The 25,731-nt window shown below is 36.7% G+C and overlaps 1 protein-coding gene across 21 annotated transcripts in view; it reads right to left on the bottom strand.

The window, feature by feature from the left end:
• The window catches only part of LOC131691630 (probable phospholipid-transporting ATPase IA), a 256,852-nt gene that overhangs the window by 64,835 nt on the left and 166,286 nt on the right, over window positions 1-25,731 (bottom strand). For all 21 annotated transcript variants that reach the window (XR_009305815.1, XR_009305816.1, XR_009305817.1 and 18 more), the window contains 5 exons: window positions 4,319-4,861; window positions 4,120-4,255; window positions 3,911-4,052; window positions 3,738-3,847; window positions 3,445-3,666 (listed from right to left, as the gene is read on the bottom strand). Coding sequence is in view for 15 of the 21 variants with exons in the window: in XM_058978175.1 (XP_058834158.1) it covers window positions 3,445-3,666; window positions 3,738-3,847; window positions 3,911-4,052; window positions 4,120-4,255; window positions 4,319-4,861 (1,153 nt within the window). In the remaining 6 variants the exon portion in view is untranslated. The remainder of the gene's footprint in view (window positions 1-3,444; window positions 3,667-3,737; window positions 3,848-3,910; window positions 4,053-4,119; window positions 4,256-4,318; window positions 4,862-25,731) is intronic.

Raw genomic sequence — 25,731 nt, 5'->3', positions numbered from 1 at the left:
AACGATTCCATTTTTTTGTCAAAATTTTCATATTTATGTTATGGATTTATTAATAATTTTTTTCAGGTGAAAATGGTGTTTTTTTTTTGAAAAATCGTTCCCGTTTCCAAAAAGAAGAGAAATTTTTTTCAATAAATCGTTCAAGGACACCACAGATAGATACACTAATGTTTTTTTATGGCTGATTTTGTGACACGTGAACCTGCAATGTAATCAGTACAGTTAATCCAAAAAAGCAATGCATTAAAAAAAATCAAAGCTCATGAAATACAATCGTTTTATATTTTTAAGTAGTACTAAGAACCTCAACAATATGGGAAGAAAAGATAACAGCATGTTATATGCCATTGTTTTTTGTTCTGATATTTTAAAATTCTCTTAGTCAAGCTCCCCAAGCCTTGGTCAAGGCTCCCGCGGTGGGTAGACTTGACCAGAAAAAACGATCAAAGAAAAACTTTTGTAACTTTTGAAAAAGTAAATTATCAATTCTGAAAAAAAAAATCATTAATACGCAGAATACTTTTGCATATTACATTTCAACCAGTTTTGGAATACATTCAATTATTAAACCAAAAACAATTTGTCTTATGGAATACAATATATTTTAAAATATTCATAAGCAAGTCGTTGTTCAAGTTCAACTCAGGGGGTTTTTTAGTATTACACAGAACTAGAAAAATCGTAAAAATTTACGTGTTCTGCTCCTGACATATAAGAGCATCAAAAATGTTTTAGATTTAATTTTAATTTCACATGACTATGAATTTCGTAAATCATGATTTAAATGTCAATGAATGCAATTTGTTAAATTGTGTCAAGTTTTTATTAACCAGTTGACAAATTTTGAATGATAGGATAGTAATGTTGATGGAATGGGGAAAAAATATAGTGTGATTTTTTCCATTTAAACAAAATTTGAAAACATTTTTGGTTGCCTGGTTGCAATAAAAATCTCGGGTAACTTAGAATAAAGGCATTAAAGTCAACTGTCAAGATTCATTTGGAGGATATTCCGAATAAAACTTTATTCGCCAAGCTCGGAATAATTGCAGCGAACTAATCTGTTCAGATCACTAATTTTAAATTTAATCATTAAAGCGGGATACTAATTTCTTCCCAAAGATTAAAAGGCATGTGTAATTTTGCTATTCCTGCTCAACTTTAGACGAAGCTCGAAGTAATTTTTTGATTATTAAATATTCCACAATATGCCGTACATTTTAAACACTCCGTTAGTAGGTATCCAATTTAATCAGTCATAAATCTTGCTCATCGAATTTGTGGTTAATATTATATTTGTAAACATTTAACCTGTCTGTACAACATTTAGGAAAAGAATGTAGTACATCATAGTTTGAAACATATATTGTCCTTGTTAAATGCGAAAAATTTATAACCAAGCTTATAACCACTTCGTTTTGGTTCACGATTATAAAATTCCAAATATTCGTAAGCTAGAGATACAATGTTAGAAAAAAAATGAACCTATATGTGTTGGGCTGAATCATCTGAGGAACCAACATCCAAAAAACTGATAAATGCATATCGATGTTTGAATATCCACGATTTCCCTAAATTTATAATGCATCGTGAACACAAGTTCAATTTTTTCCCCCTTAAACCTCAGCAGAATCAAATAAGCGGTACCTGTTGCCTAATGTCCGCTCCACAAGCCATATGTTCTTAACTGACGTAGCGAAAGACGCTGAAAACCGCTAATATGGCCAGACGAATTTTATATTCAGATTCAGCATTACACAATGAATCTGAATGGTTCAACAGCTTGTATATTCTTGAACCAATTTCACTAAATAATCAAACAAGCAAAGAGGAACCACTATTCAAGAGAGAAGAGAATACTGATATCCTCTCTCTCAATGATACTCACAACTGTTCATCATTATAATAATACGTGCTTATGCAAGCGTGTGTGGATATATTCGTTCCTGTTTCTGTTTCCTCGTGTTGTTGCTTCGGTATCCATAGCGGCAATTCATTCGGTTGGGGTGAAGGCAAGCGTTTTACTGAACTGTATTGTGGTTCGTTCGGATCGAATTTGAATGAATGGTGAAAGCTCTGCTTGTGCAACTATATCGAAGATACCGTCCTGCTAACAAATCAGGAATTCAAGATACAGTAGAACCAAAAATGGTATGGCCACTAGGGCCACGTAGTACCAGAATATCGAACTATTTCGCATACCACATCGTAGGCTTTGATCACCAGAACAAAATTGCCGAAGACACATATCTGCTGAAAAATCAGACACTTTAGATACAGTAGATCGAAAAAAATTAAAGCTCACTAGCGGCGCCTGGCGGTAGAATTCCATCATGTTAATTCGCCCATCCGAAAGGCCATTATCTACTGCCCAAGTTTGCAGAATAAAGTAGTGCTCCAAATCATACGGATCACAAAGTATTCTAAAGACTATCTGTGTTGTACAAAGTACAACGCGCGAATGCTCGGGTTACAAAATTTGGCGCGAGTGCCGGAGGGTTAAATGTTTTTTTATTAGCCCACAAAAAAACTCCAAATTATTCAAATTTTGCGCATTTTAATGAGAATCTTTCCTCAAGACTCTCGTTTTTGACAGAATCCTATTTGAATCTAGGACTAAAATATAAAGGATAAACATAAACTCTAACCTGTAACCGAAAAGGTCAAAAGGGCCGATAGAAATTTTATCGACAATACAAGAACAATTCCTGCAACTTTCTATGTGCAATATATTTTCAAATAGGCTGCCAACACAAATATGTATGTAACTGCGATTTTTTTTATTTCGAAGAATCCAGGATGAGATCTATTACACTGCTGTGACAGGCAGTACCACCTACATTTGCATACGGGAATGTGATGCGTATCATGGCAGCACATGTGTGCTGGAAATGTTTCCGGCTCACTACTACTGCACTGCGGTGACTTATTTCTCCTTTATTACACTGCATCATCTGTAGCATTTACGTCATACAAGCCCGAAAAGACAAGCATAGGTACGTCATTGAAAGCAGGAAACGCATGTCCAATTTATTGATTCACGCTGCAATTCCCTTATGGTGTGCTACACTCCACAAAGAACGTTTTTTGCCGGCTTTTGCATACATACTGTGTTGGCCCTAAAATCATATCCGCCCGGTAATATAACTCCCACTGTTGTGCTTTTTGGCATTGCAACAGCAGAACAGTAGCCAAGTCAAGGCTCTCGGGTGGGGACTGTTCAAGCGCTTTCTAACATTCTTTCTGTTATTGGTCACACTGAACGTGATATGCTTGAATCAATTATTTATAAGTCGCAATGTATCGTGGACCGGTCGGTCGGCATCGATTCTCGTTCTGAACGAAATCGATAGTTTTATGGATAATCTAATTGACATTGAAAACTTATATAAAATTACATCGGGTTGTTGACCCGTTCTGTCAGCTGGAAATTGACACACTAACCTGAACTAATTGTGACTGGGCTGGATTATCCTCCGTATTGTAGATGGTCCTTGCAACGGAACATTTCTTAAACTCCATCACGTTTCGCGTCAGTGTGCCAGTTTTGTCTGAGAAAATGTACTTGACCATACCGAGTTCCTCATTCAGGTTGGACGTTCGAGCCATCGCCGGGGTATCCGATTCCTCGTGATACATGTCGATGTCCATGTTGATAAAGATTGCCTGTGGGGAGTAATTTGCAGAGGTAAAATTGATAAAATGGAGCAATTAAATAACAGTTTATTGGAACTAACCTGAAGAAACCTAACTAACTCTAGAGTAACTTGAAGCGATATCGGAATCAAATTGTTGTACAAAATAATGAACGTAAGAAGATTGTAGGCAAAGTTTTTACTTAGTAGATCTGCAATGGCAAAAATATCATTTTTTCACAAAGCATTCCAAACCCCTTTTGCACCCCACATACCGCCTATGCCTAGATACCAATCGGTTTTGTAATGCTGTTTAGTCCAAATTTGATTAGCAATGCAACTGAAGATGCACAGAAACACGAGAATGAAAAATAACATTAAAATTTGCGTATTTGTCAGTCTGTCAACAGTTGAGCGCTGAAAAAAAGAAAACAGATTACATTTTAGTAACTTTTGATTAGAAGATCCACAAGTATTAGCTCACCTTGAGAGGCGCTGAGGTAGAGTTTCGCATAAGTTTTGTGTCGTGACCGGTGTAGATAACGATGCCGAATATCCAAGAGGTGTTGCGCAGCATTGCACCCCGAAGCAGCAGCTGATCCGGACCGAGGGCGACCGCGCTGAAAGAACAACAACAATTAAAAAGAGCAGCTGCCGGGCCCCATATTATTGAGATGACTTACGCTTTACCGGTCTCTTTCAGCACCCCATTGAACTCGTACAAGAGCCGGTTGGGTTGTTCGCTCTCCAACGTACCGGAAAACTGGTTGAAATCTCTAGTCTCCAGGATTTTAGCCGTTGTGGGAACGCCCTGGCGAATCTTGAGATTCGTCTCCCCGTCCAAGTTGGACGTTTCGATGAAGGATATGCCCTGCGGTTCGCTCGAGGACAGCTGGACCAAATCGGCCGGGAAGAAGGTGTTGTTCTGCACCTTGACGATATCCCCGACGGACAGCTCTTTCCACTTGATCCATCGCCAATGGCCGCCCTGCAGAGTTTCAATTTCGCGATGGTTGATCTCATCGTCGGCCCGGTGCCGCTTGATGTCCTCGACGATCTCTTTGAGGGCACTCACAGATAAAATAAATATTAAAGGTACTAGGGTGGTGTAGCGACCGGTTGGCGAGACATCCGGGATCTGCTGCAGCAGGGCGATGAACAGAAAGAAACAGTTCGAATACCGACGGAACTGTTCGAACAAAAACGACGGTATAAAACTTATTGCGCTGAAAAAGGGAGGAAAAAGCAGAACAAAAACATCTCCGTTAATGCTCGGAACTGAGTCCAACGATTATGAGCGATGGTTGGGCAATTGATCTCTTGCCAAATAGTTCGAGAGTGGAAACATTTATCATTGCCAGAAAACAATATGCAATCTTTATTGCCATCGGGGAAAACAATAATAATAAACGAAATGTTCAACGAAAAATATGTACACGTATTACATCAGTGACAGCAAAGGAGGGTGAGATTGAATACAAAGTCCGAAAAAGTTCAATGGATTTCTTTTAGATTTTAGCGTTTAACTAGAGACATTTATGCGACTCGAAGCGTAAGATTAATGGTGACGGGGAGTCTGTTCTGTTTACAGTTAATAATTAAAAAAATAGATTCTTCTCAAGCAGTTTCCAAGCACCCACATGGATCCCTTTTCTAGCGGGAGAAACATTTTCTGCGTCTAGGTATCCTTTAGTTCGTTTGCTCTTAAGATGTTGGCTTGAATGCTGTCATCGTCATTGCTTTCATTTTGTGAGTAACGACCGTATTTGGTGGTTGATTTTATATGCATATACAGCATATTACTAACAGAATTGACACATGACAATCTGCTTTTCATAAGTACAGAGACTTGTTTGAGTATATGGCGTATCATGAGCCAGGGTCAAGAAGGATGGAATATTATGAGTTAACTGACTTTTCTACACACATCGTCTATTGTTAAGGGTCTGGAAATAAATGTGTGTGAAGTTCTTAACAGAACCGGTGAGCGATGACAGATTATGTAGACGTACAGCGATTATATTATCGGCCATATATACTGCTTATAAGAACAAAATATTCAACTTAGTGTTTCAAGTTGTTTGTACGAAGAAAGCAAAATGCCATGTCTATCTTACTAAATGATGTTATTCCTCATGCGCGGAAAATGTTTACAGGTGCTAAGCAGGCGGGTTTTATATTGTCAAAACACACCAAGTTGAGTAATATCTCATATAAAATATATTTTCAACGCAGTCTAAATAAGCGTGGAAGGGTCCAAAATGAGTAACTGTCATGCTATAAAGAAATGTCTTTTTCAAGTTTATGCCAATAAATCCATTATTGCTGAATATATTTTCTATGCGTAGCACAACAAAGCTTTCCGGTCGAAAAAAAATTAAGCGATCATTCAAATAAAAATATTTTCGCGCAGAATGATATAATAAGGAGCAACTGGTGATTTTTTTAGAATGATCGTTAAATTGGTTCCTGAGATATCATGTTCGTTGCAAAGGAACTTTTCATAAAAATGCAGTAGCATCGAACACTAAGTGTAGCCTTCAAGTGGTCAACAGCTACTGGTCTGTGATTCGACATTGAATGCCATATTTTCTTTTCAATTTTCAAAAACGTTACTAAAATCGGTTTCCGGCACCCCATTTTTGGCAAATGCTGAATTCTCTATAATCTAAACAATATGGGTATTTTTGAAACGGACTTGAAGAATAGATGCCAGAGATCGATATGGGACTCCATTTTAAAAACTTTTAGCAAAGTTGTATCTGAGTGTGTTTCGAGCGGTTGGTTCATAAGTACGGGACGGTGGGTAGTTGTGAACATAGTTTTGTTTTCGGGGCTTAACTACCATTAATATTGGTCGATTTGCAATATTTGAACTGATATTTGTGAAGGACTCCTTGATACATCCATAGACTGAAACAATTTAAAATAATCAATATCTTGTTTCAGATATGGCAGATTGCGTGAAAAGCATGGAATCGGCATTTTCTAGTTCGGTGGGGTGTTGTGAACAACCACAAAAAGTAAGAGAAATGGAATATTGTGATCTATTTTTATTAGGTCTATAGACGATAAATTTTAAGATGTTTCTAAACTAAGTGATCTGATTCGCAATTGATACGTGACAATTGATTAATGCCAAACCACCTGAATTCGCGGTTGCGGCACGAAGCGATTAAAATTATGGTAGAATCCTGTTCTTCGGATAAAATTGGTATTCAGAAAGTGATGTCATGACAGTAGAAACATTTAACAGTAATTGCCACATTTATCATCGGACCCCTAGGGGCCCGTGAAGACGATTCAGGGGGTCCGCGAGAAAAAATATATTTTCCGAGTTTATATTGAAATTTTAAGTCTTGTTTTCTAACAAACTGAAAAGAACATATTGAAAGTATACAAAATGTTTATGCGTGGGGTCCGCAGAAATTTTTAAGGGGTCCGTGGTACGAAAAAGTTTGAGAATCGTTGATTTATAGCATAGCGGTGTTCACAACTCCCCACCGTCCCCTACATATCCATAAACTTATTTGTTTTGCCAAAAAATGGTCGGATTTGGCTAAATAGTGGTATGTTCCGAAAAATTTTAATGCATGACAATACTAGTTCCGAAATCTGTCAGATAGAGGGCGCCATCACTAACTTTTCATGGGGTTGGGCGTGGCGTAGTTGGTAAATCGATTGCCTTGTACGCAGCGCACCTGGGTTCGAGTCCCGACCCCGCACATAGGGTTAGAAATTTTTCATAAGAGATTTTTCTAACCCGAAGAGGCGAATTTATTTTGATTATAGTGGTTAAACCTCTATAATCGATATAAAAAAAAAAAAAAAAAAAAAAAAAACATCGATAGGCCGCTGACTTCTTTAGACGAATTATTCTAAAAAAGTATTTCATGCAAATTTGTGGAAGACACCAACTTTCTATCTCACTCCATTGAAAGGATATCCGATGAAACTTTCCAACCCAAGTTATAGACAATAGAGTAGTCTTCTTTGTTGTGATAATCTGGTGTATACTCAGTCTTCTATCAAATTTATTCCACACCATTTTGACGTACAACATTTTTCATACATATTTTTGGGTTGCATGTGATGAGATCTACAAGCTATACTAGGCCACTTGAAAAGTACAAAATCACTGTAGCACCGTGTCATGATATAACACAAATTATTTTTTTGAGTTAGAGATATATAAAAATAATTTGCAAATTATTTGCAGAAAGAGGACAATAACTTTGTAGCGGTTGAGATTTGATGGTATGTGTAGAGCAATTTTGTTCCTCAAACATGATCCTCTATCACCCCTCAAGAGGCTCTTAACCTCCAAACAAACACCCTGTATATAGTAGGTTGGGCATTAAGGGGGTCCTCAAAATACAAAGCGTTTTAGTCTGTTGTTTCCCTTTGAATAGTTTTTCCATTTTAGTGTAGAGCAGAACACTCGCGGAAGCAAACTATATATTACATACCACTTGAAAAAGAAAATATTTGTAGTCCAGACAAAATTTAAAAATGTTTGTATTATGAGAAAACTATAACTAAGGTATGTTCAATTCCTGCTTTCACCTCAAGATGAAGGGTTGTTTCTTCGAAACGTTGCACTATGGAGAGTCATGTGACCAAAAATCGAAAACTATATCAACTACAATTTAATTCAATTCTATACTGAGCGTTTATATATACGGAGGACTGAGGAGACTTCGTGAAATGATAAAAAATTGAGTATTTTTTTGTAGTTTTTTATAGTTTCTATGGATGACTAATAATCATGAAAATATACATGGAAATATCATACTGGATAAGAACTATGAACAACAACAAACAAATGGAAAATACTTAGATTAGTGGAGATACAATCTCTACTTCGAGGACACTTGATTCATCTTTGACAACATGTTTAAAAGATCATGTAGGGTAATGAGCCTATTTTTGCCTTGTTTCTATTATCATCCTACTCATTTGAACCCCTTGGTTAGAATAGCGCCCGCCATCTTTGCTAGACGCATTGGCTCAAATGGTAGTGCGATAATTGGAGAACTCGATTCGCTCCGCTCAAACAGAAGAATTTCACCATTATCATGCCATTTTTGTTATTATACTGCAAAAACAGCAAAAATGCCAAAATAATGAAATAGTGTGCTACCTTCCCTAATTGGGTCAAAATAGGCCCTTTACCTTATTCAATGTTTTAAATGGAAACCGATATTGATTAGATGTTGTCATTTTTGTTACTAAATACATTTCTCACTTTTTAACATGAATTCCCTAAAAATCCGATCAATTATTCGAAAGCTGTATGTTGTTATAGTTGGTAATGTCAAATGTGGTATGCATTGTTGCTACTTATACTGTAGTAAAAAAATACAGTACGATGAAGCGTTCATTTTCGACAAATTATTATGGCAACAATTACTTTAATTGTTATGGTGTGAATTTTGTTATGCTCAGCGGTATGTATAAATATAGTTTAGTAAAAATATAGTTGAACAAAAAAATCAGGTCAATCATAACGTGTTCATCTACTTGATATTCTCTTGGAATGCTGTATAAAAAGGTATAGTGTGTGATTTTATATTTAAAATAATTAAATTTTGTAAATAATAAATTAAATTTAAATTAAATAAATTTAAATAATTAATAAATTTAAATAATAAATCTTCTTCAGTTCTTCTGGGAAATTTTTTTTAAATCGGTGAAAATTTGGTTATACATTTTCAAAAGAAAAAGAAAGAAATTTATGTTTAGACAAATCCACGCTACTTTCTAGTATATTCAATTAATGTTTTCTGAGTCGACTTTGAGTTACGATGGGATCAAGTCTCTTCAGTCTCTCCTACTATAAGCAACGAAATCCCTTGGTAATATAAATGCTTGAAGGTAAAAATTTTGAAAAGAGACATTTCACGAGCGTTTTTGAACTTTTCGTATCCTTATTGAATTTTGAATGTAACATATGTTTAAATACATCATTCGAAAACTAAGAATACCTGTTTTGGGATGGTATCATTGAAGCACCATATTCATTATACTGGAACGAACTTTTATGAAAAATAACGGATGAAAGTCGAAAAATATCCATAAATTTGATCCGGAAAAAGTTACTAATTACTAATTTGAAATATATGATCGTTTCATTTTAATTTTTTTCTTTCATTCAGTATTCTTTTTATTCATTTTGTTTATTTGAGCTGATTTTATCTATTTGATGCGTTTCATTCCTTGGGTGCGTTCTGAAAAGTTTATTCATTTCACGCATTTTATTCGTATCATTCAACTAACTTATTTTGTTCACTTTTTTCATGTTATGCATTTTATTCATTTTTTCCAGTTCATACATTTTATTCATTCTTTTAATTTTCATTATCTGACTAATTTTTTTCAGTCTTTAATTTTTCTAATTTCATCCAAAATATTAATTAAACACAATTTGATTAATTCAATTTTTTTTCTCATATTTTCTATAACTTTTTTTTAATATTGTTTAATTTTTCATTTTAATGATTTTATTCTATTAATTTTTTTCTTTGTTTATCTTTCTTTCATTTTGTTTATTTTATTCATTCTATTCGTTTTATTGATTTTATGAACCCCCTGCATATCCATGTTGTTTACAAACAATAACGTTTAGACAATTTTTCCTCACAAGAACAAGTAATGCTATTTTATTTAAGCGCTAACAGCTACAAGAATCATCCGTAGAACTGAAGTTATTGCAATTTTTTTGTTAGGGGAAACTTTGCCACTGCGACGACCACTATTCAGGTTATCTTTTATGGCTGCCTCTGTTACATTAGAGTTCGCAGTACCAACCGTTTTGGCGAGAACCGGTACTACGGTACTGACACCCTCAGTACCGGTAAAATACCGGTACACGAATATTTTTTTTTTAAATTCAAAAAAAAAAAACTTCAAAGTGAAATTGAATGCTCAAACTGATGACCTTATTCTCAGATGATTTATTTGTGCTGATCAAAAACATGTTTATTGCTTTTAATTGCTTTGGAATGGCTTGACTCATTTCAGCAGAAGATATTTTTTGTATGCGGCACCTTCTTTTATTTCGAAATCTAGGCCACTTTAAAATCAATCACTGCTAAACGGTGCGACTTTCGTCGCCTTCAAAAGATGGTCTTTGCTTTTCTGTAAAACTATGGAGTTTTGCTGAAATTTCCGATCACCAATAATTACAAGTCGCCCCATTTGAAGCTAAGGTCTAAAATTGCAAGTCTAAAATTGTTAGCTACTAAATCGCTGTTCGTTCCTTTGTAGATAAAGGTTTAAAAGGTTTAAAACGTTTAAAAGGTTTTACGTCTCTTACGCTAGATGTGAATATTTTGAATTTAGTACAAGATTGTTAAAAAATTATTGCGACAAAATAGTGCAGGAATTTAAACATACCGTTCAGTACAACGAGAGCTACTAATGTTTAACTTCTAGAATTATTATGATGATGGCCCTACCTCATTTCCTCGTAAACTCAACTCAACGATTTATCTAAAAGGTAATTAACATAATTATGTAATATTGCAGACCAATATTTTGAAGCAGGTCCTCCTAGAGAGTCCACATATTTTTCATAAAAAATTGAATGGTACCGAAAATACCGATACTGGATTTTGTTCAGTACCGGTATTACGGTACCAAAAATCGGTCGGTATTCCCGGGATTTTCACAACCCTAATACGGACGGTTCTAAATTGGGTGAGCTGACTGGCTCGGGAGTCTACGGACCAAGAATTAAAGAAACGATATCAACGAGAAAGTGGCCTACAGTTTTCCAGGCAGAGGTATAAAACTTTTTAAGCGACTTAGTGGAATGTTTAATGATATTCACTAATCAACAAGGTGGCTAACGAATATTTTTTCGCAATATTTGGGGCATTGCGCTGTGGTTTTAAGTTAATTAGGATTCATATCTTTCATTAAATATAATTTAACATTCATTTTTGGACCATTACAATAATTCAGAAATTCAAAAATGATTTTATTTGGGTAATATCGCTTATCCTTCAGATAAATTACTACAATTCAAATCAAAACAGTTATGCCGAATGATTTGAACTCAGCTGTGTTCACTCCTTTTGATAGTTACGAATAGTCCTACGATAGTCCTAGAAATATTCAATGACATAAATATTTCAATAGGTTGAAAATATTTGATGAATCATTAAAATTTTAAGAATCCACCCTTCCCCTCGGCTCCTCTCTCTTGTTCACTGTGAAACCATTGTAGATCATGCTCTCAATGTTATTCGTAAGTTGTGCATGTATTCGCGTGATTATTTAAATTTAATATCAGTAGCAACCATGCGTCTCCATGGACAGTTTTTTTAAACTTCGCTTATCGCAAGATTTCGCAGAAACTGGCATTAACTCATTTTGAAGAGAAAATTGAAAGCTTTCGAATGAGTAAAGTGTGATCGCGGGTATTCGCGGGAGGCGTTGTTGTTTGCGCACCTGAAGTTCGAATTCAATAAAAGTTTATGACAAACAGTAAACTAAACAATAATTAAACCACTTATAGCGGTAAACTTGAAATTAGTTGGTACCGCCACACGGTACTATCTTTGATTTTAGGCCTGAGTTTAGTCCGGCCTAAGACGTTAGTACCTGTCATTGCAGAAATGGCTGCATCCTGAAACCAAACGAAAACAGTGTAAAAGGCCGCCATGTTCCTCTTGCATACATCTCAATAATTTGAATCAACTTTTTGACCTTCATTTGCATTATCATGACCCATGTTGCACACAAACCATATGAGGGCAAGTAAGCAAGTTTTATCCCGTACGAAAAACAGGTGTAATCGAATTGTAAATGCAATTTTTTTAATATTCTTTATCGTCCTATATCTAGAAGGTGCTACACGCTCATTTCAAAACGCCACATCGAAGAGTAATATTACAGGTTAGCAGAAGTCGAATCATTTTGAAACAAACCGTCGAACAACATTTTATAATTGGATTCAAAGATGAAAATTGTTTTCAATTGTTAGTTTACCTATGGCTATCAAAATGAGTGAAGTTTAATTTGCTCACATTTTTTTAGTTATATTAACAAGAGTAAAAGAAAAGAATATATAATCACAATTTGTACCCTTTTCTAGTTATATCTTCTCACAAGAAACACAATAAGCAAGTGGAAGTTTATTTATATTTTTACTGCTTTCGAAGGAGCTCAAAACTAAGATTGGATTAAAAAATGGAAATTAAGCCATGCCATATAGCCTAAGTAACACTTTTAAATATGACGGCAAACAAGCTGCTACAAATATTCTCATTTTGATCGTTATTTAAATGTTAACGGAGCTTGCTTATATTGTTTCGTAATTTATACTTTTCTAGCATATCTTGAACGATTTGCATTTCCGCTGAAGTACAAATTTTGGTTTAATTCTTAATGATAGAACAGCAAAAAGTTGAATACGGAAAAATCGCCTAAATCGTGTCGGAACTTAAGGAAGGTTGTGTAAAATATTATCGGTATTTTCGATACAAAGATTGTTTGTCTTTTCAGTCAGGCGCCACATCGAAAACTTGTTTTGCGGTATACACTATAACTCAAAATCTACTGGACCAAACCTAAGACAAGACGTGACAATCTTGTTTTTCATTCGACATTCTTCTTTTCGTAGATTTCCACCCTGCCGAAATCTTCCAAACAGTGTTGCTATTTTTTAAAATGAAAATGGATTCTTGTTAATTTATTTTATGCCTGCAATATTTTGTATCTTGAATCCATTATATTAATAAAGGGCACCGTTTTTCAATGTCATGGATGTTTAGTAAGGTTTGATGAAACCATTTTCTGACAAATTTTAGATTCATTTATTCATTTTTACTCTTTTAACGATAATAATATTATTTGTCAAAAGTAATTACATAATTTTTCTATAAATATAGCAACACTGCCAAACATCATTTAGCTATCCCTGCAGTAACATTGCGTACGGTGCAAAAAGTCAGAATCAATTAATCAGGAGCTGGAACATTCTGACGTAAAATTGGAACAAAAACGCCCCTTTCTATTGTCATGTCTTGTCTTAGGACCAAACGTTGAGACATTTGCACAGTTGTTTTTCGCAGCATTTCACAAGTAACTAAGGCTTTTATTTTTTGGTCGATTTTCGATTTTTTCGTAGCACTTTAAAATCAAAGTCCGATTATTGCTAAAACAACGATTAACATGTTATTGTAAAATAATAACATTAAGCAGTTTGCAAAAAGCTGTTGTAGCCTGGGCAATGCGAAGAAGAAAAACTGTGCAAAATTCAAAACGATTGGTCCAAGAAATTTTGAGATATGATTTACACCGGATTTCGTCGAGATCGTGAAGATTCACTGTCTACATCCAGTATCAGATTCATTTTGTAAATTTATAATGGTCAATTCATTATCAGACAGATCGCAGACTATAGGAAGTAACTAATTGTAATTTTTATTAATTCAATTTCTGAACTTTTGGTATTTCAGGCTTGATTGGGTAATCGTGCTGATAATTTGGATTACTTCATTTTCAGCAAAGTAGGTCTTCCATATGCATGGTTAGCATTATTAGTTAGATTTATGACATTTTCGACGTTTTTTCACTCACTCCGCGTAAAATTAAAATATCGAAAATATCCTACGTACGTCGCTATTGACATAAGGAATCAGAAAAACTTTAGTTTTTGGCACTAGGTTAAACATCACGGCCGTGAATACCTTTTAAAAAACGCGCATAAGGTAAAAAAAGCTGCAGAGCCGCCATCTTGTGATAAAATTGCTCGAAAAAATTATTTTGTTTGATTCAATACTTATGTTATAAATCCCATTCAACAATCTGTCGATTGACCTTTTTATTGAGCAATAAAAAAATTCTCGAAATAAGGCTATGTTTTCGTGCTCTACAGTGGTGTAACCCCTTAAGCTAAATCGAGAATTTCAAAATCGTTTTAAAAACATAAATACATAGACTAATAAATGGCATAAACAGTGAATTTTAAATTAACTTCACTGTACAGTTTTTTAACATTGCCGTGTATTGCTGACCAGAACGCAGCAATGCAAATGGCAGCATCATGTTACCGGAAGAAGACAAAAATATGCAAAAAATTGTCATGCTTCTCTTACATACATTTCGTTATTTTCAATCCTCTCTTCGGTTTTCTTCTGGATAAATATGGCTCCCTTTGCTCGTTTATCAGGTAGGAAAGACAATCACTGACGAACTACACTGATAAAATAAAGTACTAATTAATGCATTTTTAATAAAAGTGGAATAACTCATTAACTGGGTAAAGAGTCCATACCCATAAATGAATACAGATCTTGTACGTCAACCTGGGTATGTTTAACCATTATTTTTCGTAGAATTGTTACAACAAAATGCGTAAAAAATATTCATTCATGAAAATCGCGCCATAATGAAAAATACTGCCAATAGAATTATTTCCAAATTTAAAAAAAAAACAAAAATTAACATTCATTTAACATTATTGTCTCTTTAACTACTTAACAAAATAAAATCGCCAACTGGATATATTTTTGACGGCTGGATCTTTTGGCTGCTCTAAAAATGCCGAACTGGCGCATATTTGCAACATCCTCAGTAGTCTAAACGCCGTTGTTTTATGAGCGTTGCCGAAATGTTCCGTTTCCGCCACGGATTCAGATGCAGGGCGATAATTTGCAGGTTCCGCTACGAACCTTAGTTTGCAGGTTAACTCGCCTAAAATAATTCTTAATGATTTTTCATCGAGTAGTTGTGAAATGGATAAAAAGCACTCATTGTCAGTGGCACAAATACCCATTTTTGACAGCTCGAATAATTTCCGAAAATGGGCAATTTGAATACAATAGGTAATGTTTTTTTACCGTGTATATTTATCCGCATTACACAGAAAACTTGCATTTCCTAGCAGTAGGTAATCTTAAATCTGCGAATCCTACTTCCTCCAACGAAAAACGAAAGAGAGGGAGTCCAAATTTACCCCAAAATAATGAGATATTCCCCAAAGCCGACTAAACTTCATCCCATTAATTTTGAGTAAAAAAATCATTCCCTCTCCCTTGTTTTCCGGCCGTGAAATAAGGACAGCAAATTAAATTACCTGCTGGTAGGTAATAGATTTTAAGTGTGTAACTGCTATGAACTGTGTTTATCCAGTAACAGTTTGTCCGGAATTTCCTTTCAAAGAGAATTTTGACAGTTGGCTTTTAACCCGTAATCATATGTTTGTCGAGAAATAACTATCATGGCACCAATTACAACCACCACCTCTAACTCGACGAGCGCCTATTCAAACTGAATAAAAACATGCATATGTATACCAATTTATTTTCTTTTGTGCATTTAATATTATGTCACTACAAAGCGCTGTACATCATCGGCCAACTTTCAACTATCCAACACGTTAAAGTTCAAAGTTCAGAAACATATCGGCTACAAGTTGACAAAAATTGTTCTCAAAAGCTATAGAACGAGACATTTGACGAAGAAAAACTATATTACTGCACGAAAATATCGGAAAGAAAAACAATTCACCATGTTGTCTAATTTACATATTTTCTTTAACTTGAATTTGTTGTTTTTTTAACATTGACGTGTAACGCAGATCAGAACGCAGCCATATAAATGACAGCATCGTTTGATTAAAGCTTAGCCAAATATTTTAGTCCGGTTTAAAAGTTAGTCCGGCTTAAAAACTGTTGGTACGGCTTTGTGCTTACGGCTATTATTAGTGACCTATTTTTGGTGATTTTACGACGTACTAAATTCAAATGGATAATTTTGCTTAAGTAATGTATTGCATAAAATCAACCCTTTCTTCGAAAACTTAAACTAACCGGATATAGTTCCTATGAACAGATTATGCGAAAACACTTGTGTTGTGCCCTTCAAAAAGCTTTCAAAATTTCATTTAGGTCCAAACCATCTAAAATCTCACAAAATTATCAGCTATTATGAGGCTCGTTTCACTATGCGCAGGTTTTCTAAAAGTAGTGTTTTTGCAACTGGTTATGAACAGACTTGGAACAACTTGGGAAATGTTTAAAAAACGAGCTACTATCGCCTATCTGACACGCCCTATCTTCAATTTTGCATTTTTACCAAACTTACAGCATTTTTTTCTAACCAAAAACACGGGAAAATGTTTTTTGCATACAGCACATTTTTGGAAATTGGATCTTTGAATTTTGGAAAAACTGTGAGTCAGACCGTTACCACGGCATAAAATAATTTTTTTAAATTTTCTGTTTCAGAAGAAGTGCATGACTGGGGTCCTGCCAACCGTTTGACCTAACATTTTTGAGAGGGGTAAATTCAAGGTCAGAAAGAGGTCATACAACATCGAAAAACCATTTATGTTTAAATTTCAATAATAAACGATTCGATCGCAAAAAATCTCCTCCCATTCGCATTAACGGTTACTGTAATCCATCCTCAAAAAAGTAGTAAAAAACGTTATTCGTAGAATACCTCATTAATCGGTTAATAAGATACCGACGGATAGAATATGCCTAGTGCTGTAATACGTGATTCGGAGCTGCATTGGTACTAATTATCGCTACGTTGCTTCAAATACCACAATCAACCTAATAATTCTGCCTCCAACACACTGGAAAGAATCATCAGTGTCGCTGAACTAAACTAAACATGAATTATAAAATTTACTGTAAAGCAATTCTAGGTATAAGTCATCAATTCCTTCAAGTTATTGATCTGATTGCTGATGAAAGAGATTCAATTTTCATCTGCCAAGAAATCCGGATCATAACAAGGCAATGCTGGGCGTAAAACTAGTAATAACCAGTTCGCTCCGGGAACGGTAATTTCTCTACGAGCGCGATTACGGGGACACTTCTTCTGACAACTAATGTGTCTCTTTAATGTGTATGATCTTTTTACGCCAGGGTTGCTATATTCAATGTTTTTTTATAATGTCACAGATTTATTTAACAGTTTTTGGTTACAAATTCTTATTCACAGAATAGAGATTTTTTATTTTTTGCTGAAAATTTCACAGATATCCACAGATTTTTGTAAATATTTGGATTTTTTACAGATTTTTAGAAAATTTCAAATTTATTTTCACAGAGTTTTCTCTGTTTTAGACACGTTTTTTTTACGGGAACGTAAATTTCAAAGTGAGTTCGGGGGGCGAAATTAAAATTAATTTTACAAATCATGCGAATAAGTCCAATCCAATTGTCCATGCTCGGTGTTATTAGACATCTCTAAGCTCATCGGAGTATAAGTTATTGCATTTCAATGTAATCATTGGATTGTTGATGGGCAAAACAGGCTCAACATTCTACCTCAGCGGTTCTCAAACTTTTTCGTACCACGGACCCCCTTTGAAATCACCCTGGGTTGCTGCGGACTCTCACGGATAAACATCGATTTTGTATGCTATAAATGTGTTATTTTCAATTTGTTAGGAAACAAGACTTGAAATTTCAATATGCATTCGGAAAATATATACCCTACCCTGATACCCTACTATTTAAAAATCGAAAATAATCCTTTAACCAACTAGCATCACTACTGGAACACCCACCCTACGGCATTGACTGCAATCGTTTAATCTGGTGTGGAGAAAATTGGCCAAAAGGCAAAGATATTCGAATATTATAGTTTCTAACTAGACAGCTACTATAAATAGCACGTGCTGCTAGCCGTTATTAACAGCACATGCCACCCTCAACTCAATAGAGTGTTGCAATATCATTCATGCCGGACTGATTTTCTCGGTGAACGGGGAAAGCAATTTGCGGTCGAGTGGAATATCTCAGCTCCCAGCTGCAAGTCGGACGCTCAAAAGTTACCCGCGAGGAATTTGTTATTATTATAGATAGTTTTTGTTTCGAGAGCATTCGGTGTTTGGCAACAACGGGGTAATTTCGCACGCATAATGTAACGTTGAAGTTATAACGTGGGGAACATACTGTCTAATCTAAAGTAGTAATTAGCAGTTTCAACTTAGAATTGAATTCAATGTCAGTGATTTCATCTAAACCATCGCACAGAGGAATATTTAACCGAAAAAGCTGGCCGAAAGTCATATTTTCAAAAACCGTTTTCAAGGACATTATATTATATCATGATATTCCCTAGTAATTTCTCCATTAGATGGCAACCACGTTGCGTGTATTTACTAAAGTTTGGCAACGCTGTTCACTGTCCAAGGTAAAGGTTTTTGATATTCCAGGCTGATTTAAATCTACGCGTGGAAACAAAATTTTCCAAACATTAGTGATTCGAATTGTTTCGACTGAAATATCCTATATTTTTAATAAACCAAGGTCAGGGTCATATTTTGGTGTAGATGGATCCACATACTCGAAAAAATATTAGTTTTATTAAACTTAAATACAAAGAAAAAAAATCCGCCTTTTTCTTACTTCTCAAAATTGAAAAAGTTCATGTTCCCAATCCGTCCCAGTGAAAACTCTTGTGCCCTGATTAAGTTTAACCCAAATACTACCAGATCGGCGAAAAAAAACTTGCGCATAATTGCTCTTTTTTGAATGTGAGCTATTTGAAAAATTAGATATTTTTGACATTTTTCCTCGTTTTATTACATTGTCCGTGCTAAGTTCAAACTTTTACAAGGATATTTCTTTTCGAAATAATGTGTAATTCTTGGCAAGATTTAGGTTTAGTTAGCTGTGAAACAAAATGATGGTTTTATTGAACCAGAGCGCTTCAAAGTGCTTCGAATCGATTTGTTTTCGTGCAGAATTGAACTACATATGTTGCTTGAACTGTGTTTCGAAATGTATCAGCTGGTGTCGAAGCACTTTGATGCGCTCTGATTCAATAAAACCATCATTTCGTTTCCCAGCTAACTAAACCTACATCTTGCCAAGTATTACACATTATTTCGAAAAGAAATATCCTTGTAAATGTTCGAACTGCGCACGGACAATGTAATACAACGAGGAAAAATGTCAAAAATGGCAAATTTTTCAAATATCTCGCATTCAAAATGGAGCAATTATGTGCAAGATTTTTTCGCCGATCTAGTAGTATTTGGGTTAAACTTAATCAGGGAACAAGAGTTTTCACTGGGACGGATTGGGAACATGAACTTTTTCAATTTTGAAAAGTGAGAAAATGGCGGGTTTTTTTTCTTTGTATTTAAGTTTAATAAGACTAATATTTTTTAGAGTCTATGGATCCATCTACACCAAAATATGACCCTGACCTTGGTTTATTCAAAACATGGGATATTTGAGTCGAAACAGTTCGAATAAATAATATTTGGAAGATTTTGCTTCCACGCGCAACTTTAAATCAGCCTGGGATATTAAAAACCCCTACCTTTGACAGTCAACAGCGTTGCCAAAATTCAGTAAATACACGCAACTTGGTTACCATCTAATGCAGAAATTACTAGGGAATATCATGATATAATATAATGTCCTTGATAACGGTTTTTGAAAATTTGACTTTCGGCCAGCTTTTTCGGTCAAATACTCCACTGTGCATCGTTCATGTAGCTTGGTGTAAATCCAACATGCATAAGGGACCATCCATAAATGACGTAGCATTTTTTGAGCGATTTTTAACACCCCCCTCCCCCATCGTAGCATTTCGTCACAAACTTCTAAATACCCCCTGGTAATTACGTAGCTTGACGGTAACTCTACCCCCCCCCCCCTTGTCCCCGCAAAATTTAAAAAAAAAAACTAAAAAACGATGATAGTTATTCCCCTTTAAAAAGCTACGTAGCGTGACAAGACCCCCTACCCCCCTGTCGTCACACATCATCACAAAATACAAAACACCCCCCTCCCCCATATAATGCTACGTCATTTATGGATGATCCCTAATTTGGAACGATTGTGTTGTTGGTTATTGATGGATTTTCATTCCGTCGTGACTACGACCAACCTTTCAATATAGGGGCTCCTTTTCAAAATTTCAGAAGAAATAGTTTTTGAGCGATGGTAACTTCAGTTGTACTATACGCAATTGCACAATGGGTGCATTAATCAGTCGGAAAAGTGTGCACCAATCTTGTGTTGCATTTCAAAGTATGTATCACTTCTATAGGCAATTCATTCTTCTATAGGTAAATTGGTATATACTATACGACCGGCTTGCTAGCATATTATTTCATTGTTATCCCCGCCTTTATTTGATGACTTTGAACGGGGCAACGCATAAAAGAAACTTCTGGTTTGAATTTCTTATCATTCGTCGTAGCAGCAACAAGCAGTAGTGTTATAGTAACTTACTAAGCAGACTGCATCCAGGTCCACCAAAAAGCAGACTCCCCACTAGACTACCCAGAAAAATAATGATTTTTTGAAAACTCAATCGGCCCCCCAGTGAGTCGATTCCTAGTCCCACCAGGAGTATTTTTTCCAAATTTGAAGCAAATTGGACAAGTCTAGTTACCGGACCAACGTGCCTGAAATTTGTATGGGATTTTTCGACAATTTACATGGAGAAAACCCACTAGCTCGCATTTTCGTCGCTAGGTGGCACTGTATGACTAGTATTATCACTGCAAGTGAAAATAAGACAGATAATTTAATTGTCTACAACTTTCTCGAAGACTGCTAGTAAATCCGGCTTTGTTGAAAGAAGTTATTAAACTTTTAACGAAATGATGTCTGAGTTAGTTTTGTATGGGGCCTAGCAGCGCTTGGTTGTGTATCAGTACGCGAATTCCGCGAACTATACATTTTTGTGAAATAATGGTTAGATTTAGCTGAATAGTATGTTCAGAAGAATTGTAATACATGATGCGAGTAATGGTTTGGTTAGAAAATTTTAGTTCCCCCTTTGACCGCATAGAGGGCACTAATACTAACATTTTATGGAAGAGAGATAGAATATTGAGATGTTCAGAAGAATTACTGCAAATTGCCTGCTCTATAACTTTGTAGAAGACACCTACTTTCTATCTCTACCCGTTGAAAAGTTAGTGTTAGCGCCCTCTATGCGGTAACAGGTGGAACTAAAATTTTCTAACCAAAACATTACTCGTATTATTTGCTATAATTCTTCTGTACATTCTATTGAGCTTAACCTTACCACTATTTCACAAAAATTTTTGATTCGTGGTAATCGAATACTGATACACAACCGTACACTGCTAGGCCCCATGCAAAACTGACTCAGACATCACTTCACTAGAAGGTTAATAAATTCTTTTAACAAGGGTGGATTGAGTAGCAGTCTTCGACAAAGTTGTAGAGAATTAAATTATCTTTCTTATTTTCACTTATAGTGATAATACGATGCATACAGTGCCACCTAGCGGCAAAAATGCGAGATAGTGGGTTTTCTCCATATAAATTGTCGAAAAATCCCATGCAAACTTCAGGTACGTTGGTCCGGTAGCTAGACTTGTCCGATTTGCTTCGAGTTTAGAGCTAGCCTTGCTAGTAGGACTAGGAAATGAACTTAGAGATGGGCCGATTTTCCCATCTGTTCTGTTGGGAAAAACCTACCGAACAGACCAAACCCCAATTCCATATTGTTATGCGACCCTATGGTTAAAATTGTTGAGGGGTTTAAAATATTCTCAATGGCGTTTGGGAAGAGCCGGGCGAACTCCTCACTATGCTGCATTACGCGCGGAACGTTCGCTCTATACACCGAAGTTTTTTCGTCGAAAATCGGCATTATTAAAAACCTGGCTGGGCTTCGGCTGATGGTAGTTTGGTGATGTTTTGCTGGGTTTCGATTATCAAATTTCGATGTGTACAAACGAACCCGCCCAGAGGCCGTGTGGCACCCGGCCTAGAATTGAGTCATTGGATTCCTGCTCCCCTGTCGCAAGAGGCGACTAAAAAAGGAACCCCTACATCAAGCTCAAGTAACAATTTGAGTTTTATAGCACGCTACAAGTGCAATCTAAGTTTTAAGAGTGACTAAAACATACTGAAAACTTCAATTGTTTACTAAGGAGGTGTGGTTCCGTGCCGAGGACTTGATGACGGGAGGGTTTAAAGTATACCAGTCGCGTACGGAGCATTTTGGATTTTACATATTTTTTGTGTTATGTGAATCTCTGACACAGTGGATCATTATTTTCTTCGCAAAACGTGGGAGTCAAATGATCGTGTCCCACTGAAATTAGCAATGGCTCGCACCATGCGTTTACATCCCAGCTTGCTTGATGTCCTTTAGTTTTGATGCAATATATGTTGGAAATGAAAAGTTCAGTTTTCTATCTATCTATCGCGAGTTTTGCTGAAAGATAAAGCTTCCATAGCATTGATTCAAGCACCGTACTTCCAATAAGGACACTTATATTTTGGAAAGTTACTTCATACTAAATGTAGGAAACTGACCAAACTTTGCGAGGTTTGGGAGAGAGGAGGTGTTAGGCATAACGCTTTGCTCTGAAAGAGTTTCGCATGAGCTGGGGTATTGGCGTGGGACCTGAAACTGAGCCGTCTCTATCTGATCACAAATGTATATTTTCGATCATCTTGATGTCACCCTCAATGTGGTAACATATCGTAATCCTAAATATACAAACTAGGACCTCTTTTTGAAAAACTTAGCGATTGAATTTCATGGATATTTTCCAACAATTAGACAACTAGACGACTGGACGATGCCGTCGTGAATACGACAAACTCATTCATAGTAGCATCCTACGAAGAAGCTTGTCCACTTTGCACTGTTAAAGCGTCTAGTGGAACCCCTTGGTGGAGGGCTGAGCTTGAGAGAATGAAGGTTATGAGCAGAGCTTAGAACCGGCGTCATCATGGTGACTCCAGGGTTGTTTTTCGCATCAGGAACGTTAGCTTTGTTGAATATATGATCACTTTGCTTCTCGATGTTGAGAAGGCCTTTTCGCTCAAGCAAACTAGCTTGGGTGTATTCCTAGATATTGAAGGTGCTTTTGTCCTTACAGTCTATTCTGGGAGGGATTCGTGATCATGGAGTATTTGCATGTATCTTGGGTTAGATAAACGCAATGCTTAGTAACAGCATTCTATACTCGTCACTGAGACAGGCATAGATAAAGAAATTGAGTATTTGCGACTGTCCTCAGGGTGGTATTCTATCACATTTGATATGGAACCTGGTTGTCAATGGCTTGTTGAGTAAACTCAATGACCAACAACCTACAGGTTTGCTGACGATTACCAAATACTAATTAATGGATTTTGCATCGGAACAATCTTTGAGTTAACACTACAAGCATTAATAGCTGTCGAACAGAGGTGTCGATAAATTAAATTATCATGAACGTGTCCACTGGAAAACAGACAGAGAAAGAATGACCGGAACGGTGAGAATGAAGAAACGGTGAAAATGCACCTTTTTTGGAAACACTGAGAAAAGGTATGTCCTCAAGCAGGAATCGAACCTGCGATCTGTCAGTCTCTAGTTGGGTGCGTTAACCACTCCACCATCGAGGAACTGTGATGATGCCATCACATGTTCCCAACAGTTTTTGTGATCACCGCTGCACCCTCCAATACCTCTCAATTGACCTATCGACCCCCAATGTCTCCTATGAGCAGATCATCACCTCTCCCTCTCACCGATCGGGCCAAATCTCTCTCGTTATTTATTTTTAGGTCCCGTGGACTGCGCTCAAGGCTTGAGATATTTATTATCACTGTTTGCCCCATTTCCTAACTGGTGAGGTGATGATCTGCTCATAGGAGACATTGGGTGTCGATAGGTCAAGTCTCACAACATCATTGCCCAGTGCGGTTTTGCTATTGCACTAGTAGAATCAATAGCGCGTGATGGTCGTCAATCGGTAAAAGTGATCTTGGTAGTGCTATGAGGTCAATATGCCCCAGTACACTGACAAACATAATGTTGGAATATATTTGGGAAGGTCCTTACAATATTTGGGAAGGTCTTTGTAGCGAGTCGCCCAGAGTGAATTTTGCTCCTGATGAGACGAACACATTGCATAACAATCGAGACCTACCAATCGGTGAACAAAAGATGATAAATCTAGCAAAGTTTACAAGGATTCACCGATTGCCGACGAGTTTGGCGTGTCTCGAGTTGACGGTCGAACAGCAACCGCTGAGTTCGTGCCATTTGACGCCCGATTTCCGATCATTTTGCCGAGGCAACTCCTTATTATTTCTCGAATCCTAGATCACTACCATCGTAAGCTGGGCCACGCGGGAAAGGAGATAATGGTGAACGAGCTGCGACAGCGATTTGAAGTGAGACAAATCCGATCTGCGGTTGACAATGTTATTCAAAGTATCCAGTGGTACAAAATAAATAAATGCGAGCCGAAGGCTCCAAGAATGGCTCCGCTTCCTGAGCAACGGTGGACATCGCACGTTCGACCGTTTAGCTACGTAGGCGTGGATTACATGGGGCCATATGAGGTTAGTGTTGGCAGAAGAAAAGAGAAGAGATACGTGGCTGTGTTTACGTGTCTGGTAGTTCGCGCAATCCATCTAGAGGTCGCCCATAGTCTTTCTACCGACTCGTGCGTGATGGCTAATCGTCGCTTCACCCACCGACGGGGATTACCGGTTGAGATATTCTCGGACAACGGTCTAATTTCGTTGGAGCAAACCGGATTTTGCAAGCTCAGATTAAGCGAATCAACGAGGAATGCGCTGAAACATGCACCGATGCAAACACCAAGTGGACATTCAACGCCCCATCTGCTCCCCACATGGGTGGCGTTTGGGAACGCATGGTTCGAAGCGTGAAGGATGGTATGAAAGCCATTGATGACGGACGCAAACTGACGGATGAGATTCTACTTACGGTTCTGATGGAGGTTGAAGGGTTCGTTAATTCACGAACACTCACTGATGGAAACTGAGAGGCGCTGACACTTCGTCTTTGGAAACTCATCCGGTGCTCACGAGCAGCTGAGGATGCTAACTGATCTGGGAGCAGCGTTGCGAAGCAGCTATATGCGATCTTAATATCTAGCAGACGCTATCTGGGACCGATGGCAGAAGGAGTACTTCCCTAACATGATCAAACGAATGAAACGGCTAGCCGATACAAGGCCGGTGAAAGTTGGCGATGTCGTTTACGTAACCGAAGGAACCCGAAGAAACTGGATCCGCGGACGGATCGAAGAAGTGATCACTGCAGCAGATGGTAGAGTTCGACAGGCGATTGTGGAGACGGCTTCAGG

Source organism: Topomyia yanbarensis, chromosome 3, assembly GCF_030247195.1.
Source record: "Topomyia yanbarensis strain Yona2022 chromosome 3, ASM3024719v1, whole genome shotgun sequence".
Taxonomy (NCBI): Eukaryota; Metazoa; Arthropoda; class Insecta; order Diptera; family Culicidae; genus Topomyia; species Topomyia yanbarensis.
This window is presented reverse-complemented; position numbering and strand designations above follow the sequence as displayed.